General features: G+C 32.5%; 1 protein-coding gene across 1 annotated transcript in view; it reads left to right on the top strand.

The window, feature by feature from the left end:
* LOC145242386 (uncharacterized) overlaps nt 1-16,753 on the top strand; it is a 153,195-nt gene that overhangs the window by 87,075 nt on the left and 49,367 nt on the right. The window contains exons 3-4 of the mRNA XM_080105403.1: nt 12,921-12,991; nt 15,780-15,911. Of these exons, the coding sequence (XP_079961529.1) occupies nt 12,921-12,991; nt 15,780-15,911 (203 nt within the window). The remainder of the gene's footprint in view (nt 1-12,920; nt 12,992-15,779; nt 15,912-16,753) is intronic.

The raw sequence follows: 16,753 nt of genomic DNA, 5'->3' as shown, positions 1-16,753 counted from the left end.
TGAAAATTTTGTGTAAGGGGTTGGTTGCAGGAAAGTGTTTTTCAATAAGATCTAGAAATTTCTTGCCAAGTTTTGTTTTTAACATTTGATTGTATGTGGCCGTATACCAAATTATAGTTCTTTTTCTTCTATTTTTAATTTTATTATAGTTATTGGCGTTTTGTTGCTTATATTTGATATCAATATTTTTGTATCCACTATTTTTAGGGCTGTTTCATAGATATTGGTTGACCTGTTAAATGCATTTTCATTGCTTAAGTTATTACTGAGCCTACTTATGATCGAGTTAGGAATCTGTTTCATAATTGATGGTGGGTGATTGGACTTAGGGTTTACGTATATAGGACTAGCATTATCTTTTAAGTAGGGTTCATATGTGTTTTTATCTAAATTTAACGTGACGTCCAGGGAGTTTGTTATTTTTATGTTAGCTGATACGTCTGCTTTTAGGCCTAATTTTTTCATTTCCTTGTGTATGATTTTCTTAAAGTTATCTCCCTTGACTTTGTTGGAGTTTTTTATTATAGCTAGTCCGTCATCTTTATATAGGCCGATATCTGTAGTATCCAATATGTTTGTGAGGGTATATAGAATGAATGATCCCACAAGATCTGATGCCTCTGCAGAGTCCCTGGCACCCATCGCCAAATCAAACAAATTTTTCATTTTAGTTTTTATCCATTGGTTATTGTTATTTATTAGAACTGATTTTCTACATTTTTTAATGATGTTGATTTCTTCCGAGGATATATCAGTGTATGCCTCAGCAAATTCTAGGGCAATGTTAAAAAGTTCTTCAGATATCGAAGGATAAAAGTCTATGATGTCAAACTGTATAAACGTACATTTATCTTTGTTTTCTATATTTTTAACCTTGGCAAGAAATTTCTAGATCTTATTGAAAAACACTTTCCCGCAACCAACCCCTTACACAAAATTTTCAATAAAAATACCTTAAAGTTATCCTACAGTTGTTGCGAAAATTTAGAGATGATAATTAAAGCACATAATAACAAAATATTAAATAAAAACAATGTAAACAACAACAAAATAGACAATAAAAAAGTAGACACCATGACAAAAATAAAACTAACACTAGCAGAAATAATAATAATAATAATAATAACAATAATAAACCAACCCTGAACAATAACAACCATACTATAAATAAAAATACTAATAACGAACAAGATAAATGCAACTGTAGACACAGCACACTTTGCCCACTTCAAAATAAATGTCTAACCAAAAGCGTAGTTTACCAGGCCACATTATTTGCCAAAGAAAACCCGAATAACAAGAAATATTACGTAGGTATGACTTCCTTAGATTTCAAAACTTGATACTATGACCACAAAAATACATTCAACAATAAAAAACATCGTATAAAAACAACACTAGTGAATAAATACTGGGAACTCAAAGAAAGCGGACATTCGCCGATAGTCAAATGGAAAATAATAAGACAAGCTACCACGTGTAGGGATCTAGACGACCCATGTAGATTATGCCTTCATGCAAAATTTGCTATCCTGTACTTCAAAGAACCCCAACCTCCATTAAACTGTAGAAGAGAAATAGCAAACAACTGTGTTCACAAGATTAAATTTACTCTAGGATAGCGATACAAAATAGTTTTAAAACTAACAAAAACAATAGAAAATAAACAAATAAATAAATTAAATAAACATGAATATACATAAACGATCACACATATGTATGTATGTATGTATGTGTATATATATATATATATATATATATATATATATATATGTACACATATATATATTTATATATAAACTAACATTAATAAAAAAAACAAAAAAACATTAACATAGATTTAAAACAGATCAAGAAACTAAATATCCAGGCTAAATAGAGCATACACAAAGGAACAGGTCAACCAGAGGTCAAATAGGCCTTTGTCCTATAAATGCATGCTCATTGGATGATAGGAAGGGCGTGGTGGATACTAGAAAGCTGATTGGCTAACTAAAATCTCAATAGAAGATGCGCATATAAAAACGACAAACAACTACAGAATTTGCGCATAAGCCTGAAGAATCCTAGAGTGAATGAAACATGGAATATTTAGTGTAGCTTAATCGCCATATATATTTTATTTTTTTTTACTAACTAGCTCTACCTACGTATTGAGCACTTTTGAAGTAAATACTTAAAGTTTACGCATAAATCTATACTTTCGTATATTAATTTTATGTGAGTAAATTAAGTAGTTATATATATATATATATATATATATATATATATAAGGAAATATGTTTATTCACTAATATTTCACCTTTTATTTATATCAATTCTTTAATTTATGAAGCTCAATGTAACTACAGCACATATACAAATAAATGAGAAAAGTCTATATTCTAAATTTTAAGATGTTGACCATGTTACCATTTATTTCTTTAAGTGCGTTGACATGCACAATTCTTGACAGCACCTGTTTCAAGGCGCAGAATCATTTATTTTGTATGAATTTTTTAATTTATTTTGCTCTTACCTCATCTGAAGAAATAGTATTTAACAACTTTAAAGGAAAATAAAGGCATATGAGCATGATTACAATATCCAGAAATTGGGAGAGAAGTTGCAATTATTTTTTTCAATTTGTTATCTCATCTTTAAAGTTTAACGGTAAAATGATCAAATATATATATATACTTATTTGTTTTTCTTTGTTTCAAAATGTGACTTTTTTTTTAACTTGGCATCAGTTAGACTGCAGACATTTACCATGCGCACTGGGACTTCAACGCTCTTTCCTTCCCTTGTCCGCAGTGACCTGTTGCGATTCTACATTGTCAAATGGTATTAGCATAATATACGTCTAGCTATTTTGTATTGTATGAATTATTACAACCTCCAATATTGGCCGAGCTGATGATACATCAATTATGCGATTAAACACAAATTTGGTTTCTGAATCATAAGCATTTTTTTTTTTTTTTTTTTTTTTGCAAGAAATATGGCATTGTCCCGGAACAATAATTTCAGTTTGATGATGCTTTTTTTTGTTTTTAACACAATTTTTTTTATTTCCATAGTTTTCTCCCCGCTTTCTCTCTTCTTCCTTCTCTCTCTCTCTCTCTCTCTCTCTCTCTCCCTTCTTTCTTTCTTTTTCTCCACCTTCTTTCTCTTTTTCTCTGCCTTCTCTTTCTTTCTTTCTCCCTTTGGGAGTCACCATTTATCAAGGCCTGAAGGCCACTTGAGGATAAGGTTTAATGAATGTAAGGTGTTAATGGTGTAAATAGGGTAGAATTTGATTATTGAACGGGATGGCTCAACAAGAACTTGTTTACATTAGATTTGAAGGCTATCATGTTGTATTCAACCAGGAAGCAGGACAGCAGAACAGTGTTCCACAGGCGAGCAGTTCTGGGAAAGAAGCTTTGTTCATGGAATCTGCATTTAGATTTAGGTACAGATAGAGAGTGGAGGAAATTGTTTATAGTGGTTGTAGCTAGTAAAGTGTTTTTTTGTGAAAGTTTGGCAACTTTCCTTACTCATTCTCTCCTTTTTCACTTTTTCCATGCTCCTTCAATTATATTATCACATTAAGAAAAATGCAGTTTGTGAGTGTGCTATCCTTGCTATATGATAAACTCCTCATCAAAAGGTATCCATTGTTTCTAAAGATGAAGATTACTTAGTAACCAGATGAATTATAATAATTATATATTTTTTTTATATTATTATATTTTATTATTTTTCCATTTTTTGTATTTGTGTCTGTCAGCGATGTGGCCATACTAGTTGAGACGTTGCCATACTACATAATTTCGCATAGAGACCTTTACAATGAGACTGACAAATATGTAAAGTAGTATTTTTTCAAAAGCAAAATTGAATTTTTAAACAGAATTTATAGGAGGCAGTTCAAATGCAGAGATGTATTGGATATGAGCTGATTCAAAGCAAAATATGATGGTTACAATAATTAAAATTAAATGAGTTTTTCATTTTATTAAGATTTTTTTTTAATTACAAATATTATTTGTGCACAATGTCAATTTATGTAAAGCTCCTATAACAATTTTTAGGAAAAATTCCCTTCTTCAGATGTGAATTTTTTCAACTCCATTTTTAAAACCCGCAAATAATTGCTGTTAGAATCAGTTCTGCAGTAAATAAATTTTACATTTAATAGTAGTAAATGTTATTTAGATATCTAAAGTGTAATATCTTTGTTTAACATGTATCTTTCACATTAGATGTGAATGACATGTTTGCTATGGTGGTAATGAGTGACTTTTTTTCATGAAACTCTATCATTTTTTTCACATTGATGCACCATTGCTTGAAGTCATCCTTGACTGACTCCTTCCAAGTCTTTCTTGGCCTGCTTTTTCCTCGTTTACTCTCAAATGAGATGTGTGTTCATCTGTTTATTTAATCAGAGCTTTGTTCAACATGTTCACACCGCTATAGTTAGTTGCAATGCAGAACTGACTCTAGTCTGGCACCTCTCAGGTGTAATAGCAAGAAATCAGAACTAACTTGTCAATCAAGATAAATCCATTAAACCATAGCCATGCCATACCTTGGCATCCTCAGAAAGATGGAGCAAGTAGGATTGCAACATTCACTCACATGTAACATAGCACTACAAACATGGCTCTTGTAAACTTGATCCCAACTAATAAATACGAGTTAATAACATGTTAAGATAGGGAGAAGCCCATGCAGTTCTTACATTCAAGATTGAACTTGATCCGTATTCCTTACCCTCTCTTTTGTTCTTGGACACAAATTATGTGAATGCCACAGATGTAAATTAGTCTGCATCCATTCTCATCTGTCATTCTAGTTCCTGTCAATGTCATCAGAAGAGGTACGGATACAGCTGTTCCCTTCTTAAATTGAACCCATACACCTCAACTGGTGAAAAGTTATTATTTTTTCTTTTAAGGTAGGGAAAAGTCATCTATTTGGGATACTACTGTAGTATGGTAAGTAAAATTTTAGTCAGTTATAAATCCAATATTCTTCATGCAAAAGACATAACTCAATTTACACTTTCATTTTGTGTTTGAGCAAAGTTATTCCCTCTGATAAAATAACAGGATTATAGAAATAGGTAATTTTATTTTCCATTTGATTCTCAGGTGAACAAACAGTCCTTGAACGTCATGAAATCTCTAATTTTTTGTCCTGTCTGTGTCTGTCAAACTCCTGTCTTCTCCGAACCGCCTGTCCTTTTGTTATATAATACTTGCTTATACTTGCTTGCTCACTGTCATTTAGGTTTTATTGAAATTTCAAACCACATTCCTTTTAAAACAATATTCATTCTTTTGTCCATTGTTTCACCTTATCAACGTCACAAAGGAATGTTCTGATTTCCAATCTCTCAAAAAAAAATTTTTCCTTTTAATTTTGATTATTGATATTGACCAAGTTTCTAGTCTTTACATTCTCTTCCCCTTATATTATTAGACTACCTCAAGCAACACCTTGTTGAACCAGGGTTTTTCACACAAGATGCAGGGATAAAAAAAATCATTCTCTGGCCAACTTATGTATTTGCATTTTGGTGTCAGTGAATATTTCTGAGGTTATTGAATTTCCTTTGTAAGAATGACAGGTTAAAAGATAAACCTTGCAAAAAGTAGTAATCACTATTTCACACTTGGCAGTGAGACACGCTGTAATACTTTTAACCATTAAATCTTTCTATCATTAATAAAATATATATAAAACGTATGAAAAAAATTAAAGAAATCTGCTAATTTTCATATCTGCCATGTTGTTTTATATTCTGTGATTAAGTTAAGTGCTTTACTGTTGCAATTTGATGATCAATAAAACTTATTGAAACTTTTTTTGCTGAAAACCTCACCATATCAGTGTACAATCTGACCATAAAAATCAATCAGAAACCAACATAGGGAAAAGCTGCAGGCTATGGTTTTATAATTATTGCTATTTAATAGCTAATAATACTACTTTAAGGCAGAGTTTGATAGAATATCATCTGAGCTGTTACATGTTAAGTGCAGCATTAAAAAAAAAAAATAGACCATCTTTCTACCTAGATTAAAGGGCAAGTTCACACTTCCAGTGTGTTCATCAAAGTAGATAATACTATTTTTTCTTTTTTTCATGTGATTATTTTGTGACAATATTGGAAAGTGGTAATGAAAAAGTGCATATAAAATGTTTGGGTGCAAAACATGATAGATTCCTTTCTTAGAACTGCATGCCTGTGGAACTCTCTTCTGTTTCCTTGCTTTACAGCTGACTACAATGCTGACTTCAAATCCAACATGATCAAGTTTTTGATGAGCTATCCTCCTTAACTAATCCAATTTACCAAATTTCCACTACTAACGATTACTATGATATTGTCCCATTGACTACCATACACCCGTTAGCCGTTAGCCTCAAATGACCTTCAGGTCTTGATAAGTAGTGACTCCTTTGTAAGAAAAAAAATTCAATTTTTTGAAATAGAGAAAATGGCTTTTTTTTATAACGCACATATTGTTGAACAAACCCCATTTCTTTTTTATTTAAACATGTCATTTTTTTTAAATATATCAAAATTGGATTATAAGAAGACAAAAATTAAAAATCTTAAATTTTACAGTAAAAGCATATTTTAATTTGAACTGTTTTTTGCAAAAGTAGATAAATCTACAAAATACATACTATGTTTCCACTAAAAATAACATAGAATATTCACAAAAAAAAAAAACGATAATTGTTGTAAGAAAGTGTAGACAAATTCAGAGTTATCATTGGAAATATAATGTAGAAGTACAACCATCTAAATATTATATCTATATTGTCACTTTGAAAATTAAAGAAAATGTAAATTTTTCGTTTTTACTTTTCATAAATGTTATTTTAATCTCTCTTTGCATATTACACATTTGGGGGCGGGGGTAGCTGTCCTAAGAATATTTTAACAGAAAATTAATATATTTATTTATTGCAGACTATTATTCTCATCTTTTTTTTATTAATTGTTGTTTCACGACGTTTCGCACAACTATTCCTCTGGCCTTTGTCAGGTGGTAACCGCAATGGATAGGAACTTTGAATCTCCTAACTGCATTCTCAGCAATTACTGCCATCCGTAGTTGTTGCGTCTCACCACGTTTGAGAATAATAGTCCGCAATAAATAAATTAATATAACTAATACTCATCTCAATAATGAATTCCAATTAAAATGATATAGAAAATGAATCATATAAAATGAAATAATTTAAATTGAAAATTTCTGTATGTTTTAAATAATTAGTATTTTCTAATGAAATTCATGTCACTCTTCATCACTTTCACTATTGATATTGATGTTATTGATATGTGAGAGTGCCTGTGTAATAATAACAAAGACTAATGCTTGTTGCCAGTCATGGTAAATGGATGTTATAATAACGTTATTTGCAAAGGTTATCAAAAAAGGTGGAGAGTAGTGGCAATATTGGAAAACTTGTCATCCAAACTCCAGTGAACACCACCGGTTATTATCAAATTATTATCAAATAATAATAATAATAATAATAATAAAGACCAATAGTTATTGCCAGTGAGATAATGTAAAGTCATTAAAAAAGCTTATCAGAAAAGGTACAAATTAGTGGAAATCTGTGGAGACTTGTTGTTAGCCAGACTTCAGGGAATATCACCTGTGAGTAATTTCTGATGATGACCTATGTGAGAACTCCTAGTGAGTACAAATAAAAATATAACTAGCAGGATCTGTGGAAATTCCACAGTATAATAAAAATATTTAATCAACAAATATGTTTTGATAAAGCTGATATTTTTCTGAATAGCGCAAAAAAATTGTTTTTGGACTGAAAAACTTCTAACGTGCAGCAAATATGAGTTTATTAACATTTTTTGAAAATAGTGTACATTGTATTTTTAAATATAGAACTGACCCAAATGAGATAAATTAATATGAGGGGCGTGCAATAAGTAATGCCCCTGACCCACTTCCCATAGCAGTAGAGCAACGAAACTTGGCACAATTATTAGCCTTTCTCTACATAGGAACTACCCAGAGTTATACATTTCTCCTATCGTTTGATGCAGCTCTGGAGACCGTTTTTGTAGAACACCCCAGGTTGGTCCTCCAACCACGACATGACTTTAGGCTGCATCATCTGGGAAACACTTTCCTTTCAAAAATAAATTCATGGTTGGGAAGAGATGAAAGTCAGATGGTGCAAGGTCAGGAGACTAGGGAGGATGGGGGAGGATTTCATAACCACACGCCCGTGCTTCTAATCTGATGACATGCGAGTTGTGGACCGGAGCATTGTCCTGCAGGAGGAGAGTACCTTTGCTGATCTTGCCCTGCCTCTTGATTTTGATAGTTTCCCTTAATTTCTTCAAAAGTGAAGCATAATAGGCTCCTGTAATTGTGGTACCCTTTCTCAGGAAATCTGTCATCACTATTCCATCCTGGTCCCAGAAGACTGTGACCTTGCCAGCGAAGGGCTGCACCCTTGCCTTCTTTGGAGGTGGTGAGTCCAAGTGCTTCCACTGCATTGACTGGGCTTTGGTCTCTGGATCATAGTGATGGACCCAGGTTTTATCCTGTGTAATCAGTCTTTTGAAAAACTTTGACTCATCTTCTTGGCACATCTCCAAATGCATCCTCGAGCACTCGACACGTTCTTGCTTCTGGAATGGTGTGAGCAACCTGGGAATCCATCTGGCAGACACCTTATGCATATGCAAATGGTCATGAGTGATAGTTTCCACAGACCTTGTACTAATCTTGACATCTTGAGCTATTTGGTGAATAGTAATGCGCCGATCTTTCAAAATGGCAGCCTCAACTTGATGGACAGATGTCTCATCAATGGCAGAAGGGGGGGGATATATATATATATATATATATATATATATATATATATATATATATATATATACACACATTAGCTTTTACAAGGAATGGTGCACCTTCTCCAAGTGATGTTACCTCAAGTAATAGCACGAGGCTGGACACTCCATCAGACTAGACAAATTTTTCTCCTTGAATCCAGTAAGACCAAGAAACCAAAATGAAAGATACACTACTACATATGAAAATGGTAAATTTGGGAGAGGAAAATTATCTTCTCAATTTCTTTACTAACTCAGTGTTTAAGATAAAGAACTTTAATAGAACATTCGAATATCTATGTATCTCATATAGAGATCAAGTGTTAGCCCCAGGTAGCAGGCCCCTTGATTTCTGAGAATTTCGACTGAAGTAAAATGAAACAAAAAAATGAATTAATTTTAGCCATCATGGGACAGGTATTTGTCTTGTGTGTGTGTGTGTGTGTGCGTGTGTACGTGAAAATGTGTATGTATATAAATTAACTAATAAAATTAAATATAAGAGATTAATGTTGTTTGAACATATTTCCTGGTTACTAGACTCCAGCTATGTAGAAAAATCATAGAGAGGATTTAATTAAAAAAAGATCGAAATGACAAGCATTAAAAAGATGGCCAAATCAATTGGTATGTTGTGTCTGATAGCTGAAGAATTGAAACAAACTGTGATGTGACAGAATTTTTTTCTTAAGCATGTGGTGAAGCTCTTTGAAATGTGGATATATGTCAACTCATATATTACTAACGTGTGAAATAGTAAGGTAGACTAGACTTGGTAATGCAGTTAGTCTAGACAAACTCTGAAATAATATCTTTGATTCAGTAGGTCTCTGTCATGTAGTGCATTATGTACCTGTGAAGTCATCACATACCTAGTAAATAGAGTAGGTTCTCTACAATACATAATTCACGTAAAACAAATTCATATATGGAGGTTGTCAATGGTTTTAGAGTGTCATTTTCATAGTCGAAGAACTACTGTATTTTTGTGTATGTATGTGTGTGTGTTTATATATATATATATATATATATATATATATATATATATATATATTTGGTAAAACTGGTAATTAGTAAAAACCTGAAGAGTGTTCAATACTATTGCAGAGCAAATATGTGTTTTATTTTTATATTACTGTTTTATCTGTTTGGTTACATATGTTCCAGATGTTGGACCATGTTTACGATCCAACAGCCTCGTCAGACCTTACAGAAGACTTCTGAAACATATGTAACCAAACAGATAAAACGGTAATAAAAAAAATAAAACACACACACACACACATATATATATATATATATATATATATATATATATATATGTATATATATAAAGAAGCTCAATGTGATTACTTAAAGATTTGTATATATAAAAAGTGAAATATAATTGATAAAATCATATTTCCACACACACATGCAATATTATGATAAATATATTTTTTAAAATTCTTATTCACATACACATGTTTCATCCTTTTCTGGGAATCTTCAGCATGGGTGATAATTGTGCTGTTTGTACAATTCAAATTAAAGATCAAAGCCACCTTTAACTTTCAATGCAACCAACCCAGTACCCGTCGGGAAAGTAGAGAATTAAAGCCTATTTATGTCTATATGAGCAGATATATTCTAACAGGCTATATTCTATATAATGAAAAAAAAAAGAAAACCCAAAAATTGTTTATATATTCATCAACATGAAAACATGAACTAGGAATTTTTTTTTTTTCAGGTTAATTCTATGTTTTGTTCGAAACAAAAAAGAATGTAAATATTCTTTTCACGCCATAGACACACCACATACTTTCAAATATTGACTTCTGTGCTTTTACAAAATGGCAACAAATCATACAAAAAATGAAGTTTTTCTCTTTTTTTATTTTCCACATCTATTATACAGGATGCAGGCGATATTTGTTTACATGAATACTGTCGGTGAAAAAATGATGTTAGTTTCATTTTTTGAGATTAATTAATCAAACGTGGGTCACTTTGACTTCATGATTTGTTCTGTCAGTTTCACTTGTTAACCCTGCCTATGGTTTTGATGACTGCCCGAAGGCAGCCTCAGAAACTTTATCACAAGTCTTCATGGTCTCTTGACTTTGGCCTTGAAAGACTCTAATGATCCTGGCTTTTAACTTGTCCTGAGTTTTGCTGCCGCACATACGGCCCATCTGGCTATCCGATTAATCCAGGCGTTAACTACCTTCTTTAGAATGCAGATGTAGTTGTCAGTTTTCAGTCTAAAGGAAGGAGTTGAGTGGCATGACATCACCTTCACTGTTGATGACATTGAAGACTATGCTGTTGCTGAAAAGTTTGTCTGCATGATTCTGAGCATAGCTTCGGATGAGGCAACGAGCCATCTATTGTTCTGGGAGGTGATCTTCTCGTAATGTCTATGCTCCAATTTCCTTTCATAGAAACTAGCAGTTCCACCCGGCTTTGCTCAGGCCCTATGTACTGTTCATAATGTTATGTACATATTAAAAATGGTGAATATGTAAAGTAATGCCTTTCTGTATAATAGTCTTCTTTAACTACCATAGAGAAAAGACATAAATTTTCACTTTTATAGATATTTCATTTCAGCCCGGCGTTGCCTGGGTGTTTGGATGTGTATGTTGAGCAAAAAAAAAAAAGAAGAAAAGAAAAGTGGTAGTAGGACGGCAGGCTCAAACCCGTACCGCAAAGGAGAAAAAGAACGGGAAAAAAACCTGACACCCCCCCCCCCTGTTGAAAAGTGCCCAGTTGAAGGTGAAGATATTAATGGTTTTTAGCCAATTTTTCGATATTTGTTGTCTGAAAGGTCAAGCTTCAAAACAATACTGATCTTGGTAAAATCCGTCGCCTCTGTTGAGAGTTTTAAGCAGACATACATGCATACATACATACATTTATATAGTGGTAACTAAACATTTTCGACCCAAACCGATTAAAAAGCTTGCCCTATCTCTGAATACCCTTTATGTAACATTTCAAATGTTTAGACCAGAAATTGTCTGAGTGATTTGGAAGAAACTGCAGAGGACAAATTTTTTTAAATTTTGACCCCTATTATGACCCCTTAACATTTATTGTTTTGGGCTCAAATCCAGTTATTAAGTTAGATCCATGTCCAAGGAACCTATATCTAAAATTTCAAGTGTTTAGACCTAAAATTGTCAGGAGTTTGGTAAAGTTCTCAAAGGTCAAATCGTTGAACTTTGACCCCTTAACAGCCAAATTTCTGGCTGAAAACTGATCACAAAGATTTTCCCAAATCTCAGTATCCTGTATATCAAATTTACAGTCTGTAGACTTAAAATTGACAGAGTTATTACATAGGGAAATGTAAACACACAGACACGTTCACTTTTATAGATATATAGATTGTCATTTTTTTTTCATCTTTACTATTTTTTTATTTTTCAAGTATATTTTGATAATAATGTGGAGTTTTCATTTATTTAATTCGTTAAAGTCATATTAGTAGAAAATTAAAATTTAAATAAGTGGATATATATTTTTTATAAAATATAAATGGATATATTTATTTACTTTTTTATCGATCCAGACAAGGTATGAAGCCACTTTATGTAAGAAATTAAAAAAAAAAATACTATTTCAAGGTTAAAAATTTGCCAATGATAAATGTTAAGTGAATAGATTATTACACAGAAAACAGCAATACTTTTTTCTTTATCAAAATATTGTAGACTTTTTGTCAGGAACAAAGTAACGAAAGTGAGAGTAATTTATATAAAACGTCTCCATTGTGACTGGCATTTAAACCATTTTAATTTTCAAACCTCAATGCATCAAAACCAAAAATTATATATATATATATATATATGAAAAAAATCAAAATGTTATTTTCATTATACTCTACTTTGCTATTCATCCCCCCCCCCCAAAGAAATATAAATTTTCAAAACTCCATGGATTTGAAAAAAAAATTTATTATATTTCCTGTTTTGATGGTTTAATAATGTAAATGTTTATTCTTCATCATTTAAACCTCTTCATATAAAATTCATTAAAACTTTTTTTTTTTTTTTTTTACTGTTTCTAGCTCATCTGTTCCAATCACACAAGGCTCAAATATGAAGACGATTGGTCGTTTGCTCAGTCCAGTCGTATCAAGTAAGTATGTTTATTCATTTCAAAAAAAGGCATTGTTAACTTTTATTTACCTGCAGATTAGATTACATTTTCACAGACTAATCATCAGACAGAATACAAATTATAGATTTATAAAATCTCTGGATTACTCCTCATCAGCTGGCTTTAGTGTATAAAATTTTATGAGTGCCCCAGACTCCAGGGTGGGCAACACCAGACACCGTGTAATGCCTGCTCTCCATGCGATCTGATCCAAGGAGTTGATATCAGTCACGGTGTATGCAGTTCAATCACTTACGCACTTAAGCTAGCTCTTCTTTGGTTCTATCACACATGCTCAAATGCCTGTGTGTTGCCTCTTTTTTAGATATTTAGACACAAGGTCAAGTGTTAACTTTTATGAAAATGTTTCTGTGGAATGAACTGGATTTGAGCTTGTCACACTCAGGTTTTCAGTTCATGTTGTTAACAAATGAACCACTATCACCCCCATACATACATTATAACTTTTACATAAATTATTTTGAAAATCTGACAAAATAATTTAAAAGAATGAGCTTGTACTGGTCTTAATATCAAATGTTTTAGTAAAAGTAAAAAGAAATTTACCCCTGTGACTGAAGAAATTAACTGCCGATTTTAGATGAACAGAAAACAATAAATTCTAATCTGTAGAGAATGAATTCTTTTAAAAATAAGTATAGCTTCTAGTTTATAGACAGAGTAGTAGGATACCTAGTGTTTCCCATGGAACATGGATAAAAAAATAGAAGAATAAGAAAAGTATCACATCAAAGTCAAGAAAGTGTACTTAATTTAGAATTTCAGACTAAAGGCCAATGAAATTAAAAAAGAAACTTCTAAAAGTTGCCCCACCCACACCCTTCAACTAATTTTATTCCTGATGACCCCTATAAAAATTAATAAAATGAAAAGCTTTGGGGATGTGTCTTGTGTAGTGTTCAACTTAGTTGGATGGGCACACACACACCCACACACACAAATGTCCTTTATATAATAACTAGCCCGGCATTGCCCGGAAGTGTGTGTTGAGCAAAAAAAAAAAAAAAAGTGGTAGTAGGCAGGCAGGCTCGAACCCATGAATGTGGAGAGAGGTGTTAAAATAAATGGTAGTGACACCCATGGAGAGGGAATCAAAACAACAGTAGGCAGCCAGGGTGAAGAGAGGTGTTAAAAAAAAAAAGTAGTAGCAGACAGGCTTGAACCGGTGATGTAAAGGCGGAAAAGAAAGTAAAAGAAAATCTGATGTCTTAGCCGATGTCTCCATGACACGACTGGAAGTCAAAAATGTTCAAATTAACCAAAGTTAATCCAACTGTGATGATGACTTGCTAAAATGTTGGTAAAAAAAAAAAATCGACCCCTCCTTGTACAAAACAGCCAACTTTAGGTGAAGGAATTAATCTTTTTGACCAATTTTTCGCTATTTGTCGTCCAAGAAGTTGAGCTTCAAAATGATACCGATCTTGTATGGATTTGTCGCTTGCCTATGTAGAAAGTTTTTGTGAGACATAGAAACATACATACATACATACATTTAAACAGACAGGTGAGATTTATTATGCAATAATGTTCTTCATAGAAAGAAAACATTTTTTTCAAGGAGAAATACAAGACTGTAAAAATGATGCTGGAATATGCAGAGAAGCACTGAGTTTTCCTTCATCCTTGTAACTCTTTTTCTCCTTATATCCTCACATTTCATGAGCAATGTTTCTGACACCTGCTGCTTTTTGCCAGATCAGTCGTTGCTTAGCATGAGCAGTACGCAAAGATGCAGTGCATAATTTTTTATTTTTTCTTTCCTCGTTACCATGTCACTCATAAGAGTGTTGAAGGATAGCATGTTAACTGGGTTGACATTATCCACCTGGTAATACTAAGTCCCAAATCTTCGAAGACTATCTTATTAGTAGGTGCAAAATACCGAGGCTGATGTATTGTCGCTCTAGACCACTAAGTAATGTCAGGTGGGAGCCTCTTGATGTCATATTAATGGGAACTGCAACAGTTCTTCTTTCTTCAATGCTTTACGAAGATAGTCTCTTCATCTTCTGAGTTCTGCTTTCAACACTTCTCTCAATCTCTTTCATATCTCCTGATTTCCAACATGAACAGTTTGAAAACTAAATACAGATGTACACCTAGAACCTTAACTCCTAATGTGGACTCTTATTACTAGGTCTCCTTTTCCAACATCAAGGGTTTATGTTCTAACCTTTCAGAGGTTGAAATCCATTTATAGAAGACAATGCTCCTGTGGCATTGGCTCGTCAAGTTGTAGCAATAATTTTAAAATTTTCATCTTGGATGTTATCTTCACAATGTTTCACTTGATATAACCTCCTACCTTGTTTTGGTGTATCTTGTCGAACTCAAGAATCTATATGGAATTTCAAACAGAACTCTTTATTTAATCAATAGGGCAGCTTGTTCATGTTCCATCAGCCATAACCAGTTAGAAGTTTTGTATTCTTAGTATCGTCCTCACTGAGGATTGAACCTTTAACCTTCAGAAGACTATCATTTAGGACTATTTATTACTGAGAACATTAGAGGTATAATCGGTTGAAACGTGAGATTAACATCCAAGATGAGAACTAGTCCCCGAATTATATAAATTATCAATCCTCATATAAAAAGAATTCCCAAATCTAATTTTATGATTTTTTAAACTGGGCTCTGTATGATTGTTGAAATTGAGCTCTTATTTTTTTTAATTGGAAGTTGTGTATTGTTCATTTGAGTAGAGAAATGTGCATTTTTTATTTTCTTTTTCTTTTTCTAGATATTACAAACATTTTGATGTCCCCAGCCATTCCTGTACGTCTCCCTACACAGATGCATCCCTCCAACTCTCTAGCATCTGAATATCAAAATCATGGGCGTATACCTTTAACTAAGTCCACATCTAAATTACGTAAGCATTACCACAAATTTTTGCTTTTTCTTTTTTCCACTTTTTGAAATAAAATTGTTTCATATATCATTAATGATTCTGTAATCAAATTTAAGGCAAAATAAAGAAGAAAGCTAATCTTATTTATCATGGAGCACACTGAAGTCATTTCATTTGTTTTCTGCCATTGTCTGACTTGCAAGCTTTCGTTTCTTATTTTCATAAAGAATATTTTCTTGCACTGATTATGAATTTGAATGTGTTTTCCTAACGTGTTATCCTTAGAATCCTGTAAGTGCTTTTCCTCTGTCATTGAGGTTCATTATCTTAGTAGTCTGTCAAGATGATCTCCACATTGACTAAAATGAAATAAACTCTTTAAGTTTTTTTTTTAATCTCGAATTTTATAATTGGGTGAAAAATAGTTAATCTTGCATTTAATTTTCGAATATTCACAGACATGACAGAAAAGAATAGACACCCATAGAAACAGTTTATTTCAATTAACATAAAATTTATAGAATAAAATAAAAAATAAATGGTCACAAATTTAATAACTAATGCTTGATTGACATTCCCTTTGCTATTTTTAATGCTAGGACCCATCTAGGCATGGCATTGATTAGTTGACAAATATCATAGTGAGGAAATTCTTGCCATGTCTGACACAATGCTAAAAGTTTAAGCTTAGAAGATGGCTTCCTTTGCTTATTGCGAAGGTTCCAGTCTAATATGCCCCAAAGTTTTTCAATTGACTTCATATCTGGGGACTGACTTAGAAAATCATGGAGGTTTATTAATCCCAGTTTGGCTAAACTAATATTGTGTCGTCCTAGCAGAGTGACTTGGTATATTTTACCACT

The sequence above is a fragment of the Euprymna scolopes genome, chromosome 21, assembly GCF_053919585.1.
Source record: "Euprymna scolopes isolate OS-2025 chromosome 21, ASM5391958v1, whole genome shotgun sequence".
NCBI classification, from domain to species: Eukaryota; Metazoa; Mollusca; class Cephalopoda; order Sepiida; family Sepiolidae; genus Euprymna; species Euprymna scolopes.
Note: the sequence above shows the minus strand (reverse complement) of the source record. Positions and strands in the feature narration are given on the sequence as shown.